At 61.7% G+C, this 15,281-nt stretch overlaps 2 protein-coding genes and 1 long non-coding RNA gene across 4 annotated transcripts in view; 1 reads left to right on the forward strand and 2 right to left on the reverse strand.

Annotated features, from left to right (window-relative positions):
• The window catches only part of CCDC9 (coiled-coil domain containing 9), a 206,193-nt gene extending 193,228 nt beyond the window's left edge, over window positions 1-12,965 (forward strand). Inside the window, exons 12-13 of the mRNA XM_082496769.1 lie at window positions 8,395-8,443; window positions 12,804-12,965. Of these exons, the coding sequence (XP_082352895.1) occupies window positions 8,395-8,443; window positions 12,804-12,807 (53 nt within the window). The 3' untranslated portion in view covers window positions 12,808-12,965. The remainder of the gene's footprint in view (window positions 1-8,394; window positions 8,444-12,803) is intronic.
• On the reverse strand, window positions 6,431-9,069 carry LOC309682664. Its single transcript, XR_014270140.1, has 2 exons — window positions 7,603-9,069; window positions 6,431-7,249 (listed from the first exon to the last, which is right to left on the reverse strand). It is a non-coding gene; the product is annotated as an uncharacterized lncRNA (long non-coding RNA).
• Window positions 11,099-14,373, reverse strand: LOC309682663 (calmodulin-1-like). Of its 2 annotated transcripts, XM_082496780.1 has the most exons (5): window positions 14,237-14,373; window positions 13,183-13,326; window positions 13,005-13,111; window positions 12,796-12,931; window positions 11,099-11,400 (listed from the first exon to the last, which is right to left on the reverse strand). In XM_082496780.1, the coding sequence occupies exons 2-5, from the start codon at window positions 13,250-13,252 to the stop codon at window positions 11,372-11,374; spliced, it is 342 nt and encodes a 113-aa protein (XP_082352906.1). In that variant the 5' UTR covers window positions 13,253-13,326; window positions 14,237-14,373; the 3' UTR covers window positions 11,099-11,371. The 2 variants fall into 2 exon arrangements, with proteins under 2 accessions (XP_082352906.1, XP_082352905.1); XM_082496779.1 differs by lacking the exon at window positions 14,237-14,373 and having other exon boundaries at window positions 13,183-13,323.
• Between the last annotated feature and the right edge of the window lie 908 nt (window positions 14,374-15,281).

Raw genomic sequence — 15,281 nt, forward strand, 5'->3', positions numbered from 1 at the left:
GAGCAGTGTGGTTGGCAGGACTGGGGCAGTGGTCGTCCTCCTGTACTCGGCACTGGTGAGGCCCCACCTCAAGTGCTGTGTCCAGTTTTGGGCCCCTCACGACAAGAAAGACATAGAGGTGATGGAATGTGTCCAGAGAAGGGCAACAGAGCTGGTGAGGGGTCTGGAGCACACCTCTGATGAGGAGCGGCTGAGGGAACTGGGGGTGTTCAGCCTGGAGAAAAGGAGGCTGAGGGGAGACCTTCTCGCTCTCCACAGCTCCCTGAAAGGAGAGGGTAGCGAGGGGGGGTCGGCTTCTTCTCCCAAGGAACAGGAGATGGGACAAGAGGAAATGGCCTCAAGTTGCACCAGGGGAGGTTTAGATTGGAAATTAGGAACGATTTCTTCACTGACAGGGTTGTCAAACGCTGGAACAGGCTGCCCAGGGAAGTGGTGGAGTCACCATCTCTGAAGGGATTTAAAAGATGGGTAGACATGGTGCTGAGGGACGGAGTTTCACACAGGGTTTGGCAGTGATGGTTGGACTTGATGATCTTCAAAGTCCCTTCCAACCTAGACAATTCCATGATTCTATGAGATGGCTGCACTCCACTGGCAGCACCATCCTCACCCGTGTCCCCTCCAAGCACCGAAGATCATGAGCTGCATCCACGAACACCCGGAAGGAAGGCGTCAATGGGGAGTGAGCCCGGCAGAGCATGGGCCCACTACTTCTCCTGCTGACTGACCAGGACCCAACCCAAGTGGTCATGAGCCTGTTGAAGGTGTCTCCACCAGGAGACGGGTGCTGGCCCCAAAAGCCAGGAGGGCTCGTTCCCTCTGTGGAGAGGAACCCGGAGACTCTCTGGCCGCAAGACCCAGGGAATACTGTGGGACATCCCCGAGTAGCACGGCTCTCCATCCCACCACACTTCCCAGCCCTGCTGAGTCGGCATGGCACGCAGCCACCGTGGTGGCGGCCCAGGTTGCGGTGGTGGCAGCCCATGTTGCGGTGGTGGCAGCCGAGGTTGCAGTGGTGGCACAGGGAACAGGCCATAATGGTGCCGGCCGAGTGGAGCGGCCGGTGCTTGGTGATGTCAACCTCGCCAGTGACATCACAGCGTCGTCCCCCCCCGGTGATGGCCAGCAACGCCTGGGCTCCATGGCTACCCCTGCCCCGAGATGTCACCAAGGGGGCTATGACTGCCATATCATGTCACCAAGGGGGCTGTGACTGTCTGTGATGTCACAAAGGAGACGTGCCTCCCTGCCAGACTATAAAAGCGGTCGCGGGAAGGTGGGAGCAGGCAGTGGGTGCTGGGCACCGCAGTCTGGCGTCGTCTGCACAGACCGCGGGCTCAACCTCTGCCACACCAGCAGCGTTGGGGACTCCCGTCACTGGGGATCCCCATCGCCCGCCTGTGCTGCTGACTTGGAGCGCTGCGGCTGCACCTCAGCCGGTGCCATGGGGCGCTCCGACGTTGCCCCCGCGCCACACCTGGCCCCGTTCCTGCTGATTGTGCTGGGGCTCGGTGTGCTGTCATCCCTGCTGCGGATCAAGCGGGTCCGGGTAGGTGACTGCTGAACGCAGTGTAGCGCGGTGTGGGGTGGCTTGGGGTGGGATTAGGGGCTGCGGCGTGAGGCCGGGAGCTGCTCCCGTCTCACCCAGCTCCTTGGGGCTCCTGCAGAAATCAAAGAAGTCGTCCAAACATGCAAAAAGTGCGGTGAGAAGGCGGCGGCGGCAGGAGGAGCAGAGCGGTGAGTGGCCCCGGCACCGAGTGCCCCGCAAATGGCCAACACCCCCCGGCAGCCCTGAGCCGGGGCTGTGCCGGGGGCTGCCGGCCGCTCACTGCGTCCCCTCTCTTGGCAGCTTCTCCACCAGCGGGGGGAAGAGCACAGAAACCCACGCCGAAGCAAGAGAATCAGTGAGTGGGGGGGAGACCCCCAGATCCTGCCCCAGACCCTCACCCCATGCCCTGGCCCTGCCTGCGCTGGGCAGCGCTGCCCGCCGGCCGAGGAGGGGGTGCTGCCCGCGCGTCCCGGCGGAGGGGCCGGGGTGTAATGGGGTCTCTTCTCTCTCCTCCTCTGCAGGGCGACTACAGAGACGTTGAGGAGCGAGCGCCCGTCCTCATGGTCCATGCTGCATCTTCTGCGCTTCCGACACTCCAACACCTCCCCGACCTCTCCTCCCAATTCGGAGGGGCTGGGGCCGGTCTTTAGCCAGGACAAACCACAGGAAATATCAGCACAGACCAAGCCCGAGCGGGTCCCCCGGCATGTGGGGGAAACGGCGCAGACCCCCACGGACACACAGCTGCCCCCCAGCACCCGCCCAGCCATGGCCACAGACAAGAAGATGAGCGTCTCTGAGGTCACCCACACCGGCCAGGCCACCCAGTCGAAGATGGAGCGGCACAGTAAGACGGGGAAGGAGATCCAGGCCCAGCGCTGGGCGGCAGCTAGGAGTGTCAGGGGTCCTTCCGTGGGATCCTCCCCAGGAAACCTCCCAGCCCCCCGCCAGAATGGGGGAGCCGGGGCAGCTGGGGCTGCCGGGGGGCCCCAGCCTGGGACCGCAGCTGCCAGGTTTGGACCCGACGTTCCATCAGGAAAGGGACAAGGACTTGCACATGCGGCCAGAGGGGAGCATCCCCGCTCCCACGGGAAGGAGCTCCCCGGCACAGCCCAGACCCCGGCGGTGGGTACCGGCATGAATGGCGCACAGACGGACGGGCAGGGGTCTGTGGAACATGGGGGGCCACAGCTTGGGGCCAGGAAATTGGCCCACGACACCCCGCTCCTGGAGGTCCTGCAGAAGGCAAAGAAGGAGAGTGAGACAAAGTCTGAAAAGAATTCAAAGGAAATAATGCAAGAGGCGAGAACGCGGCCAGAGGAGCAGAGCGGTGAGCGGCCCCGGCACCGACCGTCCCGCAAACAGCCGGCACCCCACGGCCGCCCTCTGTCCCCTCCCTCGGCAGCTTCTCCGCCAGCGGATGGAGGACCGGAGCCCAGGCAGAAGGAGGCAACCACAGACATATCGAGGAGCAAGCGCCAGTCCCCACAGGACTCCCTGCCCTCCCTGCCACCCATCCATCACCTAAGCAGCAATGAGTTGCTGGACACTCAGCCTCCACTGGAACCCCAGGTCCCACAGACACACCAGGACCACCAAATGAGCCACCACAACCTGCGCTCAGCAGCCAACCCGGAACTCCTCAACCCAACACCCATCAGCTCCTCCCGGAAGCCCGTGCCCCGGCCTGCAGCCACCCAGAAGGAGAAGCTGGAGCGGGTGCGGGAGATCGCCCGCGCTTTCCAGGCCCTGAAGGCGCAGACGGAGCAGCCCTGCGAGACCAACGACAGCGATTCTGGCCGGGAATCCCCGGAGCTGTGTGGGGCAGGCCAATGCCTGAAGCAGGGCTGCGCCGAGCTGTGGGGACGCCTGAAGGACTGGTGGAGGCGCCACTGGACCTCCCAGGGCTGCTTCAGCAAGGCCCGCGAGTGGTGGCAACACTGGGTCCAGACCATAAATGATTCCCTGTGGGAATGATTCTTGGGGGGGCGTGGGGCCGGGAGCCCCCCTGGACTGCCCCCACCTGAAATCTTAAATAAAATTATTATTTCTCTCCCCGGTGCTGTGGGTCATCCTGGACGATGCGCTGTTTGCAGGCGGCGGCGGTTCATGGGGTGTTTAGCAGCTCTGCGTCGGTGGCTGAGTCCGTGACATAAAAAAGGCCTTTGGGGTAAAGAGGTGGATCTGTGGGGTTTGGTAACCAGTAAGGGCTTCGAAAATGTTCCTTGTTGCCCCGTACCTGAAAAACGGTGCTCAAATCGATAAGGCTGAGCTGGTTTAAGTGGCCCCAGTCTACTTTGGGGAGGGCTGAGCTGGTTTCCAGTGCTCCCAGTTCATTTTGGGGAGGGCTGAGCTGGTTTCCAGTGCTCCCAGTTCATTTTGGGGAGGGCTGGGCTGGTTTCCAGTGCTCCCAGTTCACTTCGGGGAGGGCTGGGCTGCTTTTGGGGTCACAACCCCTTTCTGGAGGGAAGAGGTGGGGGGGAACTGAGGGGGGGCCAGTCCTGGCCCCGCCCCCTCGCTCTCTAGGCCCGAGTCCTCTCCCCCGCCGTTGCCATGGCGACGCAGGGAGGGCGCATGCGCGGGTGGAGCGGACGCGAAGGGGAACACTTCCGGTGTGCGGCGGCGCGCGGGAGCGGCGGCAGCAGTTGGTACCGGGGAGAACGGGGGGGCCTGGGCCGGAGCGGGGCGGAGGGTGGCACAGGACCGGGCCGGAGGTGGTCGTGAGCGGTTTTGGAGGTGGGTAATGGCGGTTTGGGGCGTTTGTGGGGTGGCGGGACCGGTCTGGGGGGCTCTGGGGGCGGCCTGGGCCTGTTTGTGGGGGCGCAGAGCCGTTTTGGGGGTCCTGTGGGGGAACAGGGCTGATTCAGGGCCCCCACCCCGTCCCCCGCCATCTCTCCGCAGGTGGCGGCAGCCCCGGGTGCCCGCGGCCGGCCTGGCCGGGGGCTTGGCTCCGCTCTCAGCTCCCCACAGCGGGTCAGCCCGACGGAGCCTCCTTTGCCAGCCTCCCGCCCATGGCTAAGCCCCCCCCAGGTATCCCCCAAACGGGATGGGTGGGCACCGCTGGGACACCTGAAATGGAGGGGGGGGGGGCTGTCATGGGCAGCCTTGGGACCACTCTAAAGCCCACTGTGACCCCCCTAAAGCCCACAGGGACAAGGACTTGGACATGCGGCCAGAGGGGAGCATCCCCGCTCCCGCGGGAAGGAGCTCCCCGGCACAGCCCAGACGCCGGCAGTGCCCACTGGGACCCCCCAGGGCACCCTCATCCCCCCCCCAGAGCCTATGGGCACAGGTACCTCTGGAGTCTGATTAAAGATTCTGGATTAAGGAATGCTGCTTTTTCTAGCGTTGGGGGAGGGGTTGTTGGAGAGGTGTGGGAAGCATCTGGGGTCTTTAGGGAGATTTGAGGGAGCTGGGCAGATCCGGGGATGTCATGGGGATGGGGTAGGGGGTCTCCTAATTTGGGACTCTGGTTCATTTCTTCTAAACTGTGGGAGGGAGGCAGTGGACAAACGGGGAAGGGGGTAGTGCGAGTTCCTGTATTTCAGTCCTTAGGTGAGAGTAAGTGACTCCACTCCTTTGCTGCTCAGCAGACTTTATTAGCTCCGTGAGGCTGTTCGTACAGGCAGGCTACGACTACAGAAACAGCCTGACTTGCTCTGAAGCGGCAGCAGTGACACCTCCTGGGAACGTACCCCTGACGTTTGATAGACCCGGCACCAAGCAGCAGCTCAGAACCCCACGGCGTATGCCTGTGCTGGGAACACAGTGCCACTGATGTGTGTTTTCATCGGAACTCTCTGCGCTGGAAGCGATATCTAAACCGCTGGAGCTGCCGACTACACACAGCAGATCATCCAGCGCTTCAGTGCCACAAAGTTGTTAGTTTGGTTCCTTGTCCTGCTCACCAGACTCCAACCTGAACTGCTTTCCCTCATCTCACGGCCCGTTTGCCTATTCACGCAGCACGGTGGCACTGCCATCGCTTCTCCGCTTGTGCGTGGGGGCAGTCGGCGCAGCAAAGTTCACCCGAAGGATAGCAATTTGTCAAAAAATGACAGATCGTTGGCTCAGGGTAGCAATTAAGCAGCTTATCAGTTCCGTAAAACCTTCAAGATTTCCGTAAGACTTTCAAGTTCCCATCTTGTCACAGAGCTTGGCTGCAGTGTCTCCACTCCGCTCCATCCACCGCGCAGTGTCTCTTAAGGCACATCCGGCTCCCCTGGTGTTACCAACATCTAAGGTTGCCTCAGGAACCTCCGTGGAATTGCGCACTCCTCCTGAAAGTTTCTTCCGTGCTGTGCCTTTCCTTAAAATGTGAATATAAGTTGAATTTCTAAGTCACCTCCAGCAATTATTCCACACCCTGCCCAGCGCTCTCAAAGCCAAGTCTTCTCCCGCTGTGTCTTGTGAGACGTATGGGGTGAGGCATAAATCAAATGATTTATAAGCTCCGGCCCCTACCGGTCTCCCGAGACGGTGATGAGGTGTTTGCAGTCGTAGGTGAACCGCATCCCCGTGACTATTTCTGTGCCAAAGACACAGCCGGGGGTGGGGGTGGGGGGTTGCTTGTCAGCACCGCGACCCCTCACGCCCATTTAGGAGGTTTAAGCGATATGGCGGGTGGGGGGGGGGGGAAGTTATTGGGGGGGCTTCATGCCTGAATGAGGGACAGTTGGGAGGGTGAGCTGCTCTCACGTCCTCCCAAAACGTAGACAAAGCCTTTAAAATAAGCCGTGCCGTGACAGGTAAAGGGGCTCTCTTGCTGTTACGGTTTGAGAAATTCATAATAATTTATTGTCGTTTAGACAATTATTCTATCAGCCCATGACCCATCCCAACCCAAGAAGGGGAATCAGGGGAAAAAAGGAAACCTGGGTGTTGAAATATAAACAGATTTAATAGAATTATACTAGATGATTAACGTTAATAACCCTAAAGAACCAATATTGATCCCGATACCAATACAAAGGATTATCCTCAGCCCATTCTATCCGTAAGAAGCTGTGCTACACTCCCAGCAGGGACAGCAAATGTGGGACACTGTGAGCGCTGCGGCTTCGGGAGGAAGGAAAGGGCTCGGAGGGCTCCGGCACCGGAGCAAGGAGTTCTCAGGATGGCAGCCATCAAGGGAGAGAGCAAACTTTGCAGCAAACTTCCTAATTTACTGAATGTGACGTTCGTGGTATGAAATAATCCTGTTGGCCAGCTTGGGTCAAGTGCCCGGGTCTCGCTTCTCCTCATCCCCGCACCTGGCGAGCCCGAAAACACCAAGACCTTGAAACCCGCACACCATAGCCAGCTACAAAGTAAATATTTTTGCAAATTCAGCCACTAGAGTCTTCTAAAAGTGCAGTTTTCCCAAGTATTTAGAAGAGAAATTAGTCCTGTGTCGCTCAAACCAGGAGACTTGCTGCCCCGTGAGGTTCCCCCACTGCTCTGCACAAGAATCGTGTGTCTCCACAGCGTTGGTTGGGCTCCCCCTGCTCCGGCCTCCGACAGCAGACAAGACGGCGTAGGGCAGGCGAGGCCGACCGCGCGGGTGGGCGAAATCAGAAGACGAGGTGCGCATACGGAGGTTGGACATTTCTGTCTCGTGCGTTTGCGATGAGAACTTTGCGGTGCTCCTCGTCCTTCACGGAATCGGACCGTTTGACCTTGCTCAGCGAGTGTTGTGCTTGCGTCCGTGCCAAGTCAGACCTGAAAAAATGCCAAAAGGAGGTCAGAAGCTTTTATGCGTAAAGCAAACGCTTTACGTCTCACAGCGCTTTGTCCGTGCGCTCCCTCCAGCCCTTTCTGGTGGCTCTGGAACGTGCCCGATAACGACATCGCAGACGCGGCAGGGGGGGGGAAACCGGGACTGGCTGTGAGCCTCCCCCCTACCTTGCAGGCAATGAAGTCCTGGTCCTCCCGTCTCCCTCGCCCCACGGCTGCCCCTCAGCCTTCACTTCACCGCAGCCCAGAGTCCCTGCCCCCCCGGTGACGGCTGCTCGGAGCAAAACCAGCCTCCCCCCCCTCCCCGATTCCACTGCAACTTTTGTATATTATTTAACCTGAGTACAAAGCTCCGGCTGCTGCCGAAGTGCCCATGCGGGAGGAAGCTGAGGCACAGGATCGCCGATGTCAGTGATGAAGGCACAAAAACTCTGTCGCTGCCGTATCTGCTGCTTATTTGGAGGGGTGGGAGGTGCCGGCGGGGCCGAGGAGGGCAGAGCCGGGGGACAGGGAGCCCCATCCTGACTCCTCGCCGGCCTCACTCGTGGCCGGCCGCTTTTCCTCTGTGCTTCGTGGTGTCTGTAGGTGACACGGGTGCCAAGGAGCTCCTCTGCGAGGGTCTCGGCACAGCTTGCAAAACAGTTTGGACTTTTTTAAGCTTAAAAAAAAAAAACCCGCAAGGGTCGGTACTGGGAACTGCTTCAGGCGCAGGGCAGAGGCACAGCCCCAGCCAGAGTGCAGCGAGTGGCCCCAGGCACTGCCGGACACCCCCCAAACACCTCCCAGCAGCGCCAGTCCGGCCCTGGGCAACGCCTGGCACTTGTCTTTAAGGTGACACCATCTCCTTCTTGATTTTAGTGCCCCAATGGAACTGCTCTGCAGAGATTATTTTTACAAAGACCTAATTTATTGGATGGACGCAACTGGATGCCTTCGGAATCAGTTACGTCACGTAAGAGTATCTCCAACGGCTGCAGAAGGTGTCCAAAGGAGTAAAGCAGCGGTGGTACCTTCCTGGTGGTGTTCACCTTCCAGAAAGCTCTGTCTGTCTGTGTCTTTGGGCAGGAGATGGCTTCTCTCCACCTCGTGGAATCCGAGGACCGAGGATTTGGTTGGTTCGGAGGGAAAAGGAGGTGCGACGGAGTCCTGTCCCAGCATTGTTGTCACGGAGCTGTCACGGTGAGGCCACCAACAACGTCCCTGGTAGCTCTCTCCCAGCACCGGCCTCTTCAGCCGGGACTGTGCTTTTGCTCCGTTCCAGGGAAGCACAGGACAACACCCCCCGAAACACCCATCCCGGAATGTCAGGAGGACCCAGTGCACCCCAAATACAGCCCTGTCACCCCAACTGCACCCCACTGTGCCCCAGACACACCCCAGCAACACCTGACTGCAGCCCAAACATACCCCAACTACAACCCACTGCACCCCAGACACACCCCAACTACACCTGTCTGTACCCCAAGTCCACTCAACTGCACCCCAAACACACCCGTGTCACCCAAAACAGACACCTGGCCCAAACTGCACCCCAAACACAGCCCTGTCACCCCAACTACACCCCAATGGATCCCAAATACACCCCAACTACACCTGACTGCACCCAAGTACGCTCAACTGCACCCCAAACACACCCCTGTCACCCCAATTATCCCCCAAACACACGCCTGGCCCCCAACTACACCTGACTGCACCCCAAGTACACTCAACTACACCCCAATTGCACCCCAAACACACCCTTACACCCCAACTACACCTGACTGCACCCCAAACACAACCCAACTATACCCCAACTGTACCCTGAGTACTCCCAACTGCACCCCAAACACTCCCTTGGCCCCAAGCTACACCCCAACTACGCCCATACACCCCAACGACACCCCAAACACACCCCCTGACACCCCAACTACACCCTGACAAGAACAAACACCCCCAAACCCGCACAGCCCCGCACCCCCCCCCTGCCCCAGCACCCCCAAACCTGCCTAACCCCCGCCCTGTGCCGGGGGGGTGGGGGGTGCCACCTACGTCAGGGCCCTCATTAGGACCCCTCGTTAGGGGCGCCTCGTTAAGGCCACAGGAACTGCAAACCCAGCGGTTTATTTCACAGCTTTGGCCACCCACACCAGCACCCCATTTCCCCCCCTAAAACCAGGGCCTGGTCCCAACCCCCCCCCAAGGCCCCAAGTCCTCCCAAAATGCCCCAAAAACAGGGCCTAGTCTCACTCCCCGCAAAGGCCTAAAATCCTCACAAAATGCCCTAAAAACAGATCCTGGTCCCACTCCCCCCTCAAGGCCCCAAATCCTTCCAAAATGCCCCAAAACCAGGGCCTGGTCCCACCCCCCCTCAAGGCCCCAAATCCTCCCAAAATGCCCCCAAAACAGGGCATGCTCCCATCCCCTCCAAAGGCCCAAAATCCTCCCAAAATGCCCCCAAACCAGAGCCTAGTCTCACCGCCACACCCCCTCCCCCCCCACAAGGCCCCAAGTCCTGCCAAAATGCCCTAAAACCAGGGCCTGGTCCCAATCCCCCCCAAGGCCCCAAGTCCTCCCAAAATGCCCCAAAAACAGGGCCTAGTCTCACTCCCCGCAAAGGCCCCAAATCCTCACAAAATGCCCTAAAAACAGATCCTGGTCCCACCCCCCCTCAAGGCCCCAAATCCTCCCAAAATGCCCCAAAACCAGGGCATGCTCCCATCCCCTCTAAAGGCCCAAAATCCTCCCAAAATGCCCCCAAACCAGAGCCTAGTCTCACTGCCACACCCCCTCCCCCCCCACAAGGCCCCAAGTCCTGCCAAAATGCCCCAAAACCAGGGCCTGGTCCCACCCCCATCCCCCACAAGGCCCCAAACCCTCACAAAATATCCCCAAACCAGAGCCTGGTCTCACACCCCCCCCCCAAGGCCCAAAATCCTCCCAAAATGCCCCAAAACCAGGGCCTGGTCCCACCCCTCCCAAAGGCCCCAAATCCTCCCAAAATGCCCCAACACCAGGGCCTGGTCCCACCTCCCCAAAGGCCCCCAAATCATCCCAAAATGCCCCAAAACCAGAGCCTGGTCTCACCCCCTCCCAAGGCCCCCAGTCCTCCCAAAATGCCCCAAAACCGGGGCCTAGTCTCACTCCCCGCAAAGGCCCAAAATCCTCACAAAATGCCCTAAAAACAGATCCTGGTGTCCCCGTCCCCCCCCCAAGGCCCCAAATCCTCCCAGAATGCCCTAAAACCAGGGCATGCTCCCATCCCCTCTAAAGGCCCCAAATCCTCCCAAAATGCCCCCAAACCAGAGCCTAGTCTCACCGCCACCCCACCCCCCCCCAAGGCCCCAAACCCTCCCAAAATATCCCCAAACCAAAGCCTGGTCTCACCCCTGCCACCAAGGCCCCAAGTCCTCCCAAAATGCCCCCAAAACAGGGCCTAGTCTCACTCCCCGCAAAGGCCCAAAATCCTCACAAAATGCCCTAAAAACAGATCCTGGTCCCACTCCGCCTCAAGGCCCCAAATCCTCCCAAAATGCCCCCAAAACAGGGCATGCTCCCATCCCCTCTAAAGGCCCAAAATCCTCCCAAAATGCCCCCAAACCAGAGCCTAGTCGCACCGCCACTCCCCCCCAAGGCCCCAAACCCTCCCAAAATATCCCCAAACCAGAGCCTGGTCTCACCCGTGCCACCAAGGCCCCAAATCCTCCCAAAATGCCACAAAACCAGGGCCTGGTCCCATCCCCACCCAAGGCCCCAAGTCCTCCCAAAATGCCCCAAAAACAGAGCCTGGTCCCACTCCCGCACCCCCCACCTATCCCCAACCCTCCTGAGACCCCCAAATTCCCCTGAATTCCCCCCAAATGCTCTCCTGGCGGCCCCTGCTGTGTCCTGGGGAGGGGGACCCCGGATCTGCCCCAGACCCCCCCAGACTCCCACTGGGGAAATGGGGTGTGTCCCCCCAAAAACCTCTATAGAGGATTTGGGGTCCCTCTGTCCTGGTGGGGTCCCCTTCCCCCAGAGCCCCATAGGTGCCCTCCCCCCCCCCCCCGAGTGGCAGGTTTGGGGTGCAGGGGGGGCCCGGGGACCTGGCGGTGGCAGTGGGGCTGGGGGTCCCGGTGGCCTCGTGCCCCCTCACTTCGCCGTCATCATCTGCACGAACTCTGCCAGGAGAGAGGGAGGATCAGTGGGGACAGGGACACGGTGGGGGACGTAGGAGGGATGGGGACATGACAAGGACAGGGGACATGCTGGGGACAAGGGACACTGTGGAGCCTGTGGGGCTGGGGGACACGGTGGGGACAGGGGATGCTGTGGGGACAGGGGACACGGTGGGGACAGGGACACGGTGGGGGACGCAGGAGGGATGGGGACATGACAAGGACAGGGGACACACTGGGGACAAGGGACACTGGAGCCCGTGGAGATGGGGGACACGATGGGGACAGGGGACGTGACAAGGGAGGGGACACATTAGGAACAAGGGACACTGGAGCCTGTGGGGATGGGGGACACGGTGGGGACGGGGGACACGGTGGGGGACGCAGGAGGGATGGGGACGTGATAGGGACAGGGGACACGTTGGGGACAAGGGACACTGTGGAGCCTGTGGGGCTGGGGGACACGGTGGGGACAGGGGATGCTGTGGGGACAGGGGACGCGGTGGGGACAGGGACATGGTGGGGGACGCAGGAGGGATGGGGACATGACAAGGACAGGGGACACACTGGGGACAAGGGACACTGGAGCCCGTGGAGATGGGGGACACGATGGGGACAGGGGACATGACAAGGGAGGGGACACATTAGGAACAAGGGACACTGGAGCCTGTGGGGATGGGGGACATGGTGGGGACGGGGGACACGGTGGGGGACGGGGACACGGTGGGGGACGCAGGAGGGATGGGGACATGACAAGGACAGGGGACACGCTGGGGACAAGGGACACTGTGGAGCCCATGGGGATGGGGGACACAGTGGGGACAGGGGATGCTGTGGGGACAGGGGACACGGTGGGGACATAACAAGGACAGGGGACACATTAGGAACAAGGGACACTGGAGCCTGTGGGGATGGGGGACACTGGGGGACAGGGACACGGTGGGGGACAGGGACACGGTGGGGGACGCAGGAGGGATGGGGACATGATAGGGACAGGGGACATGTTGGGGACAAGGGACACTGTGGAGCCTGTGTGGATGGGGGACACGGTGGGGACAGGGGACACTGCGGGGTTGGCTGTCCCCAGGCTGGCAGGGCCAGGGGACATGGTGGTGTCCCCAGAAAGGTGACACAGTGGGGTCCGACCTCTTGGAGATGGGGGAAGGCGCTGGGATCCCCCGTTCGTGGTGACAGGGGTGACAAAGATGCTGTCCCCATTCCTGTCCCTGTCCCCAACGCAGGGCTTTTGCCACAGGTGACAGGGGACACTTCATTGTCCCAGGTCAGTGGTGACAGGGGACGAGAAGCCCCCTGGGTGGGTGCCAGCGGGGACCTGTGGGTGACAAGAGGTGACGGTGGGGTGACAACAGGGACGCCTGTGGTGACAGTGACGCTCACCCTCGTAGTTGACCTGTCCGTCACCGTCGATGTCGGCCTCTCGGATCATCTCGTCCACCTCCTCGTCCGTCAGCTTCTCCCCGAGGTTGGTCATCACGTGCCGCAGCTCCGCCGCGCTGATGTACCCGTTGCCGTCCTGGGGTTGGGGACACAACGGTGACACCGCTGCCTCGCCCGTACGCCTGTCCCCATCCCTGTCCTCCACCCACCTTGTCGAAGACGCGGAAAGCCTCCCGGATCTCCTCCTCGCTGTCCGTGTCCTTCATCTTCCTCGCCATCATGGTGAGGAACTCGGGGAAGTCAATGGTGCCGTTGCCTGGGAAGGGAGGGACAGTGAGGAGGGGACAGGGGGACACAGGGGACACAGGGGGGACAGGAGGGTCTCACCATCAGCGTCCACCTCGTTGATCATGTCCTGCAGCTCCGCCTCGGTGGGGTTCTGCCCCAGTGAGCGCATGACGGTGCCCAGTTCCTTGGTGGTGATGGTGCCGTCCCCGTCCTTGTCGAAGAGCGAGAACGCCTCCTTGAACTCTGGGGACCGTCACCGCGGGGAGGGGGGTCACGCGCTGGCACCAGCGGGGACCGGGGACAGCCGGGGAGGCGGCTGTAGGTGGCCCCGGTCCTGCGCCTGTGTCACCCCGACGGCCAACATCCCCTCCTGAGGGCCCTGGTGTTGCCCCCCGTGACACCACAGTGTCCCCTCCTGGGTGTCCCCGTCACCCCAGCAACCCAGTGTCACCTCCTCAGTGTCCCCATGTCACCCCAGCACCCTAGTGTCTCCTCCTGGGTGTCCCCCTGTCACCCCAGCAACCCAGTGTCACCTCCTGGGTGTCCCCCTGTCACCTCTGCACCATTATGTCCCCTCCTGAGTGTCCCCCCTGTCACCCCAGCAACCCAGTGTCTCCTCCTGGGTGTCCCCCTGTCACCTCTGCACCATTATGTCCCCTCCTGAGTGTCCCCCTGTCACCACAGCACCATAATGTCCCCTCCTGGGTGTCCCCCTGTCACCTCAGCATCCCAGTGTCCCCTCCTGGGTGTCCCTCTGTCACCACAGCACCCCAGTGTCCCCTCCTGGGTGTCCCCATGTCACCCAGCACCCTAGTGTCTCCTCCTGGGTGTCCCCCTGTCACCACAGCACCACAGTGTCCCCTCCTGGGTGTCCCCCTGTCACCACAGCACCATAACGTCACCTCCTGAGTGTCCTCCTATCACCACAGCACCACAGTGTCCCCTCCTGGGTGTCCCCCTGTCACCTCAGCATCCCAGAGCCACCCCCACCCTGGTGCCCTCCCTCTGCCCCACTGAACCCCTTGATCCGACCTCCCCCAGTCTCCCCCCACCACCCTGTGCCCCCCCCCCACGCGTTGTTCCCCCTTCCTCCCCCCGTGTCCCCTGTGGCGTCCCCTCCCCCCGCTGTCACCCCCCCCCCGTGTCCCCCCACCTGCGATCTGCTCCTCAGTGAGCTGGTCAGCCTGGGGGGGGGAGACGTGGGTGAGGGGGCACCCCCGGGACCCCCAGCACCCAACACCCCAACACTCACTGGCACCCACAGCCCCCCCCAAACCCCTCCAGCACCCACTGCCCCCCAAACTCCCCCCAGCACCCACAGCCCCCCCCAGCACCCAAAGCTCCCCAAATCCCCCCAAACTCCCCCCAGCACCCACAGCCCCCCAGCACCCAAAGCTCCCCAAATCCCCCCAAACTCCCCCCAGCACCCACAGCCCCCCCAAAGCTCCCCAAATCCCCCCAAACTCCTCCCCACACCCACAGCCCCCCCAAAGCTCCCCAAATCCCCCCAAACTCCCCCCAGCACCCACAGCCCCCCCCCGCACCCAAAGCTCCCCAAATCCCCCCAAACTCCTCCCCAGACCCACAGCCTCCCCAAAATCCCCAACAGCCAAATCCCCCCACACTCCCCCCAGCACCCACAGCCCCCCCAGCACCCAAATCTCCCCAAATCCCCCCAAACTCCCCCCAGCACCCACAGCCCCCCCAGCACCCAAATCTCCCCAAATCCCCCCAACACCCACAGCCCCCCCAAAGCCCAAATCTCCCCAAATCCCCCCAAACTCCCCCCAGCACCCACAGCCCCCCCCAGCACCCAAATCTCCCCAAATCCCCCCAGCACCCACAGCCCCCCCAAAGCCCAAATCTCCCCAAATCCCCCCAAACTCCCCCCAGCACCCACAACCCCCCCCAAACCCCCCCAACCACCAGTGCCCCGTCGTCATAGCAACCCAGCGACACCACCACACACACACACACACACACACACACAGAGCAACCCCTTGGTCGCCATAGCAACCGCGGTGCCGCCCCCTGACCATGGCGCTCCGGTGGCGGCGGGAGGCTCCTGCGACCGCAGCACCGCGATCCCTCCGCTGACCCCGCCCCTCCCGCAAGCCCCGCCCCCGGCGGAGGGAACCCGCTCCCTTAGCTGTGAGCCGCCGCCTCATTGGCTGGGGAGGCGCGGCGGGCTGAGAGCG

This window comes from Vanellus vanellus (genome assembly GCF_965231255.1).
Source record: "Vanellus vanellus genome assembly, chromosome: 31".
In the NCBI taxonomy this organism is placed as follows: Eukaryota; Metazoa; Chordata; class Aves; order Charadriiformes; family Charadriidae; genus Vanellus; species Vanellus vanellus.